General features: G+C 43.2%; 1 protein-coding gene across 1 annotated transcript in view; it reads left to right on the forward strand.

Moving 5' to 3' along the window:
- GCH1 (GTP cyclohydrolase 1) overlaps positions 1-8,070 on the forward strand; it is a 32,711-nt gene extending 24,641 nt beyond the window's left edge. Inside the window, exons 4-6 of the mRNA XM_074956483.1 lie at positions 2,318-2,349; positions 3,601-3,685; positions 4,383-8,070. Coding sequence (XP_074812584.1) covers positions 2,318-2,349; positions 3,601-3,685; positions 4,383-4,509 — 244 coding nt within the window. The 3' untranslated portion in view covers positions 4,510-8,070. The remainder of the gene's footprint in view (positions 1-2,317; positions 2,350-3,600; positions 3,686-4,382) is intronic.
- The last annotated feature ends 205 nt before the right edge of the window (positions 8,071-8,275 follow it).

Consider the following 8,275-nt stretch of genomic DNA (forward strand, 5'->3'; position numbering starts at 1 on the left):
TCTGTCTAGACTGACAAGACCAATATAAAAGCCTTGTACAGAAGCTTCTTGACATAGCCAATGGGCTATCTTATTAAGCATTCAGGATTTGCATACATAACTACTCCTTCACCATGTTGAAGTTTTGTCTCTCTAAATGTATAGATTACAGTATTATATTGATGCACCACCCCACTGCCTGCATGATAACACTGTACCGGAAGTGGGTTAAATCTGCAGTCCAATTGAAAAGCAGTATTAAGATCCCTATATTTATTTTTTTTAATTTAAATAGTGGTGGTTATCAGCATGGCCCTTGGAGCATATCCCTTGGGTTAAAAGTACCAAAACCAATCCCAATATCAAACACCTGTTGCCTTGAAGTTCAGATGGGCCCAGTCTATAGCCTTGAAGGTACAAAAAGAAAAGGAGGACTTGTGGCACCTTAGAGACTAACCATTTTATTTGAGCATAAGCTTTCGTGAGCTACAGCTCACTTTGAGCATAAGCTTTCGTGAGTGAGCTGTAGCTCACGAAAGCTTATGCTCAAATAAATTGGTTAGTCTCTAAGGTGCCACAAGTCCTCCTTTTCTTTTTGCCAATACAGACTAACACGGCTGTTACTCTGAAACTTTAAGGTACAGTGTGTTGTAGCTTCCAGGAACAGCCTTGGGGAGCCTTTGTTTGATGCCTGACTCCATTGCAAAATCCCCAAATAAAGCTATTGTAAAGGATGCTACAGAACTAATGGGTCACAGACCAGGCCCTTCAAAAGCAACAGCCAAACGAAAAGCCACGGGGAGCTGGAAGAGACCACAGTTTGTTACACCAGGAAGGATGATACATCTGCTGCTGTATCCTGTTGCAGGCTGGGAGAGTGACCAGCTGCTGTAAACAACCTTGTCATTTAAGAAATGCAGGCCAGATGCTAAGCTGCCATGAGGATTTGCTTTCCCAGCAGACACTGGGGCAGATCATTAGCATGGCTTTTTACACACTTAAACGTTCACCGTGTGACCACTGTTAAATCCTCACGTAGGAGGTGCAATTGTAACCTTTGGATGGGCTAGAGTTCACTTCATTTCTGGTCTCCAATGCCTTAAAAAAAACTCCAACTCCCATAGAAAGTAGCTGGAGACCCAGAGTTCAGTCTGGAAGGATTTTCAGCAAGGATTGCACAGGGTCAACCACACCACATTCAAGTCCCAAAAGGAACTAAAGAAATTAATTTAATTAAATAACTTTATAAAGTCTTATGATAAAGAAACAAATAATATAATTTTTACAGCACGACATGGCTATTTTATAAGCCACAGACTTTACCATCACAGTTATACATAAACATAAATAAAGAAAACAAATTAAAATTTGAACAGTGCAGGCCCCACAGAAATACAGGAAGAAGAAACTGAGAGTTCCCAAAAGCTTAGGTTTTGTTCACCTAAGTCTCAGTTAGTCTTTGATCACCAAATCTATACAGTCTTCTGAGTCTAAAACATCTTCCCTCCACTTGCTTGTAGGACTCTTCAGTTGGAATTAGGGTGACCAGACAGCAAATGTCAAAAATCGGGACAGGAAGTGGGGGGTAATAGGAGCCTATATAAGAAAAAGACCCAAAAATCGGGACTGTCCCTATAAAATCGGGACATCTGGTCACCCTAGTTGGAATCCACGCAGACTCTTCCTCTGCCGAAATCACTGCTAGCCACTCTGCTAACTCATTAACCAACACTCAGTTAAGTATATAGATTTAAAGAAAACCCTTTACAAGAAAGTACAAAACCGAGACCAGCAAAATAGAAATGACTCTTTCCCCATGGCTACATTTAAAGCAAAGTTGGTGACTCAGACGAGTGGAGACAATTTAACTAGAACAGTTTGGCTAAAATCAAAACATTCAAAGCATACACTTAAAATAGAAGTTATTTTTCCCTTCCAATTTCCCCTGGCTATCATTAGCATTACCAGGCTTCCCTGTCAGAGGGTTCACAATATACTAACCTGCTGCAAAATGTTTCAGAGTTCAGGACAACAGCCTGCTTCCTGCTCCTGGGCTCAGCTTCTCCCAACTCACACATGGCACACGGCCTTTTGCAAAGCAGCTATGCCGACCACTTGCCCACAGGGAGTCTGACCCCGGCAACAGGGAACCTATTGGAGCAGACCCAAAACTGCCACACCCAATTCCAGAAGCTTCTAGATGTGGAGTGCTTAATCTGCCTAGCAACAATGACCCAGATACAACTCACGGCTACCTCCGCCCAATGGGTCTCTTAAAGAGAGATCTCCCTATTAGGCACATGGCTTACACAATAACCAAGATTTTGTTTCTTTCTAGGATTGTGGAGATATACAGTAGAAGACTACAGGGTAAATAGACTCTTTTATTCTTATAGAGAACACTACCACTTATGTCATCACTTTCGGGGGGAAGCAGGCCAGGGTATGTCCCATAGGCAGATCACTACAGCAGGGCTGTATCTGGGCCGATTTTCAATGGGGGTCATGATTCAGGCATTTCAAGTCCTGTCCTGTGTTTTCTAACTTGCCATTATCCTGAAAAGCAGAGTCTCCCCATGAAAACTGACTCCGGCTATGAGACCGACTCAAGGGAAAGGTGCTAGTTAAAGTAGAGCTGCTGGGACCAAGTGAGGTCACTGGCAGTTTGGGGGCTGTCCTGCTGTCCAGAGGGATGGCTCCAGGAGGTAGAATTCAAGAGCCGTTGTGGTACTGAAGATACTGTATGTTGAATCCTAAAAGAAATACCCAAGCCAGGATGAAACATGGGCAAAGGACAATAGCCATCCTCAGAGATGAGCCACGTTCCCAGGCACTTCTAAGAACCACACAGCTACTAAAGAAACTGAGGTTGCTCACAAGGGCTGTATTTTCAGCCTTCGTAATTCCCATTAGATGTTTCTAGCTTTCCTGTTCCCCTTCTTGTCTCATGATGGTCTTTTTATCCCAATTGCCCCACTGTGTTTTGGTCCTAAAACCACTACAGGAGGAGGAGGAGAACTGCTCTTGGCTCTGGATGTAGGTCAGGTTGGGTTCAGCCTGAGCTCTCCTGACTCACTGTTCTGTGACTAGACTTGACCTATTCTTGGTGGCAAAGTTCTCAAGATGGTTTTTTATAGGCAGCAGGGGCCAGCATGGCAGCACCAGGTGAATATAGGACACAAGAACTCTAGACTGCAGGAGATTGCGGCACGTCACTATTCTGCAAAGCTTTAACTTGCACGCTTAAAAAATTCCTTAACACACAAAAGGAAAACCACAGATATCTTGCTCTATGTCAAAGAAATGAACATGTGAAAATCACTGTGCAAGAAAACCAAACTTAATGGAGTGTGCAGATTTTGCATAAGTCATACGCTATGTACAGATTCCTGCATGCATGTATGAAAGTAAAAAATAAGGCTTCCCATACCCAACTATATGAGAGAAGCCTGCACTAACATTCCCCCAAGCTACATATCCAGGAAGTACAGAGTTTGAGGGCAGTTCCTCTTGGAAACAGGAATATGCTGTTGAATAGTGTCACTTTTCCTCTCCATGAGCTACAGCCACACACGGCTATTGTTTCTGTGTCTGCCTCTGAACTCCCTGTTGTCTCTACAGTTCAAGAGCGCCTTACAAAACAAATTGCAGTAGCCATCACAGAAGCCTTGCAGCCTACTGGAGTTGGAGTGGTTATTGAAGCAACGTAAGTGACCATATACACTGCTGTTCTCTGTAGTAACATAATGGTGCTGGGTATTGCCCCGGCAAGGAGGATACACGGCAACCTGCCAAAATGTATTCCTCGTGCGTTGCCTCTCTCACTCCTACAGCTAGCATATCATGCCCCACGCGTACAATGGAGCCATATAACAGTTTGGCCAATGTGCTATAATGCGGGAGTACCTCCGCCAGCATTGTATCTTGGCCAGTCAGCATGCCATGGTAGTGGATTGGAGCCTCTGCCCTGGGGGGGGGGTCTTGTTACCTTACCTCATGGTGGCAGCTGATCGCTTAGCCAGCAATTCAAAATAGATCCTTAAACATGGATCCATTGTGATGACTAATTTTCTGTCATCATTACATGCTGAAGACTTCCAGTAGCAGATCTTGGCTCCAATCTAGAAACAAACATTTTGATGTGATCGGCCTAACATGAATACACAGCACTTTAGGTGAGGTTTTCAGAAGGCTCCTAAGAATTAGGAACGCCAGTGCCACTGACAGGGATCAGGAGCTCCTTTGAAAATTCCAGCCTTGGGCCTTTTCCCAGACTCTGCCTTAAGTGGATTATCTGAAATGCTTGCAATTTAAACCTAGCACTGGGAAATGATTGTCCCCTGCTTCTCATAGCAATACTCAAGCCTGCCTGATTTCCACTCTTCCCCTTTTCTTTCTTCTAGACACATGTGCATGGTAATGCGCGGGGTGCAGAAGATGAACAGTAAAACGGTCACGAGCACAATGTTGGGTGTATTCCGGGAGGATGCAAAGACTCGGGAAGAGTTCTTAACCCTCATCCGAAGCTGAAGCAGTGCCACTTGCTGAATGCTCTCTGCAGGTCGCACTGTCCGTGCCGCTGTCTGTTCTTAACTCTTTGTGCAGCTCGTTTTTAACTACGTCGTGCGTTCTAATATGTGCAGTGAAAGAATTTTGACGGTAAGTCAAAAATGTAACCGTGAGGTAGGCCCTATGGATATCTATGCTGTCTCTTGTGTCACAGGATAACCCAGCTACCGATTAGTTTTTAAATATACTTGCTCAATCTAGACTACAATTTATTGCCATTGAGAAAAACAGCAGATAGGGGGAAGTGAAAAGAGGTTCTTTATCAATACTAGAACTTTGTTCGGCACGTTATGTACAACCCAGCATAGGAAATATTGAAAGGCTACAGATCTTTGCAAGGTAATCTACGTGCCACGTATACTGCCTCATATCCCTAACAGGAAGCTCTTGAATGATCTCCACTGACATGTCAGGATTCGTACTGTACCATTAATTGCAAATCTTCTGATATGTCGGTTTCAGTCTTTGAACATGCATGTCCTACCTTTTTATGTGACAATCTGGTGACAGTTGTATTTTGTTAGTATTCACCTTCTCTCCTTTGTGGCTTTAGTCTGGTACAAAGGCATATTGTTATCTTGCTAGTCTCTCAACATGCAGGGAATTAATTTCAACAATTCGGGGGGGGCAGTCTGATCTCTGTCTGCAGGGGTTCGTGCACCTTCCCCTCTGTGCCTCACAATGAGAATATTATGCCACTGTAACTGTAGCAGTCACTTTATATAAATTCCTGTTTGAAAGAGCTAACAAATCCAAACAGAGTTTTAACCGTTTTATATCATTTTGAGTTTGCTTTCCTGGATTTTCCAGGTCTTAACTGGGCTAGATGACTAAATTACACACACACAATATTTGAGTAAAAATTTCCCTTAGGAAAACTACACATGGGGAAATTTAATCCAGAATAAAATAGGTTGCGAATTTAAAAGTGAATTAACTGTTCCTGATTAACTCCACGTGTGGACGCTCTTATTCCACAATAAGAATGCCTTATTCCAAATTATTTTAATCCACTTCCATGATGCTCTTATTGTGGAATTAATCAGGACTAGACAAGCTCTTCCAATACTTCAAACTTGTAATCTTTTCCAGCTCAGTGGATCAAAGCCTGGGAACTGAAGTGACTGCTGAACTCTGCATACCAGACATGTCTTTTCTGATGGAACATAATTCCATGTCAGTGTAGCCCTGTAAATACATTAGTATGAACTGTTCAGTTGTTGTTCCTCTTTCATGAGGGCAACTGAGCAAAGAACTTCCCAGGAGAGCAAAATGAGTTAAACATATTTTCTGAAACCTCGGCATGTGAAGCAGGCAGTTAATGGGACTTGATTTAATACATTAAATCATTAGGAAAATGTAATGAGTGTGTTGTAACTCTTAATTGGGACAATACGGTGCACAAATCAAAATCACCCACTTGCTTCTAAAACCAACAGCAAGACCCACAAAATGCCATGCAGACTTTCAAAGAGTGAGAGTCCAAATTCATATAGCACACTGTCTCTGTCGGTGTGAATGTAAAATCTCTACTATAGGCTAAACTAAAAGGTGAGCTTTGAGCTTGAGTCAGCAAATTATTGCTCATTTATGCACAGGTTGTTAATGCCCCTTTTCATCCTGTGCCGAAAGGAAACTAAAAGTATTTTATTATCAGGCCTCTAGCTCTGCAACAGAGGGAAGGGCAGCGTTTGATTATCACATTCCGATTGCCAGCAATCCCCCAAAATGTATGGATAAAGTTAGTGTCTTTACTCAATCACACTAAGACATTCGAAGTATTAATAAAAAAACTGTACATATTCTGAAAACACTAACCTCACTACTCTAGCGTGGGGCACTCTAGAAGTGCCTTTCTATTACAGCAGGCAAACTATTCTGAATCAATCAGTGTTGCACAGAATAAATCCAAAGTTACTCATCGAATTCCCTCCCTCCCCCCAATAATATTGCCTCAGATCTACAGCAGTGGTTCTGGGAGCAGCATTGGGTCCTTGAGTTCAATATATTTTTTTTAAATATGCTAATTAAGAAGCCTTAAATCACTCTAGTCTGGAATGCAGAGTCAGATTTGTTCTCTCTCCTAGTGCAGCAGCTCTAGAAAGAACTTGAGCACCAAAGCGTTTTACACACAGATACATTTTTCCTGTGATCACATGCTTGCTTTGAAACTGTCAAGTCTCTAAAGCACAGTCTTAAGCCAGGTCTACGCTACAAAGTTGTCGATACAGCCATGTTGGTCAGAGGAGTGAAAAAACCACACCCCCTCGCTGATGTAAAACCTGTTTTGCTGGCAAAACCGCCAGTGTAGACACAGCTATACTGACAAATGCAGGATGGTCTTCAAATTATTGGGGTGCCACAACAGAGTAGTTCTGTCGGTGGTGTTGATGTCCTGGGGGGAGGGATAGCTCAGTGGTTTGAGCATTGGCCTGCTAAATCCAGTGTTGTGACTTCAATCCTTGAGGGGGCCATTTAGGGATCTGGGGCAAAAATAAGGGACAGTACTTGATCCTGCTGTGAAGGCAGGGGACTGGGCTTGATGAGGTCCATTCTAGTTCTATGAGATAGGTATATCTCCATATATATTCTTTTTTTTTTTTTTAAATGCCCTTTAGGGAGGGGTATTGCTAAACGACCAGGAAAACTCTGTCCGTATATACTGTGTCTACACTAAGGGGCTATATCAGTATAGCTGTAGTGGGAGAGCCTATGTAGGGTAGACTAGCCCTTACTCTTCTAGAGGTAACAGAAGGGGTTGTGTTTTTAACCACTTATCTCTATTAAGGATAAAGTCCACGTTACACCACCACGCTTCATTATTTACGTCATCATGATCTGTAGTCCTTGAAACATACCTCTATGTACATGTGGCCTTGGATTTTGTTCAGATGTTTGTAGGATTTGGTGCATTTTGGAACACTTTGTGACTCCAATGAGTTTTAACTACATCCAGTGTATATATGTACACTACACAGTCTGCTATTGTACCCCATAAAAGTCTATTGAGTTTAAAACATTACAGTATTATCCTTTGGAATGTATTAGTGTGGCTTGCAACTGTATGAGATTACACCATCCAGCCTGTACACAGAGCAGCAGCATAAATATAAACAAGGGACAGAGGGGTGGAGTGTGCTCCAGCTTTACCAAAACTTTTTAGGAGGGGGAGAGAAGCTGCAGCTGCTGTATCCATCTAGCTTAGGCTTTGCTTTCTTTTCCCATCACCTCCTCTCTTGGGACTACCCCTGCAGCCTGTTCAGGCTTAGTACCTGCCTTGCTGTGCTGCTAGAGACCACATCTCTGGCCTCCTACCCCCTCACGACACAGGCCGCGATTCCTTTAGAGTCCTACTTCCCCACGTCTCTGAGGCAATGGCTGAAAGCCACACCATGGTCTCTCCCCTGCTGAGTGTTCTGCCTTTTCCCTTCCTCGCAATCCAGAAGTCTGAGCCTCGGTTTGTCTTAACTTTCATCACTTTAATTCAAACAGCCTGACAAAACCAAAATAGCGCCTGCCACACCAGCTAGCCGTGGGAACTACTTTTCCTGAGGCGGCAGAGGATACAGAGCAAAAAAGCAGCCCTAGCACTCCTTTGGTGTGTCAATAACAGAACAAAGGCTCTGTGTGCCTCAATGTAGCAGAAGCCCCAACTGATCTTGGATTTGCAGCTTCCCCTTTTCAGCTGGGTTGGGACAAGTCCCACAGCAAGACTGAAATTTTGACC

Source organism: Natator depressus, chromosome 6 (genome assembly GCF_965152275.1).
Source record: "Natator depressus isolate rNatDep1 chromosome 6, rNatDep2.hap1, whole genome shotgun sequence".
Classification (NCBI taxonomy): Eukaryota; Metazoa; Chordata; order Testudines; family Cheloniidae; genus Natator; species Natator depressus.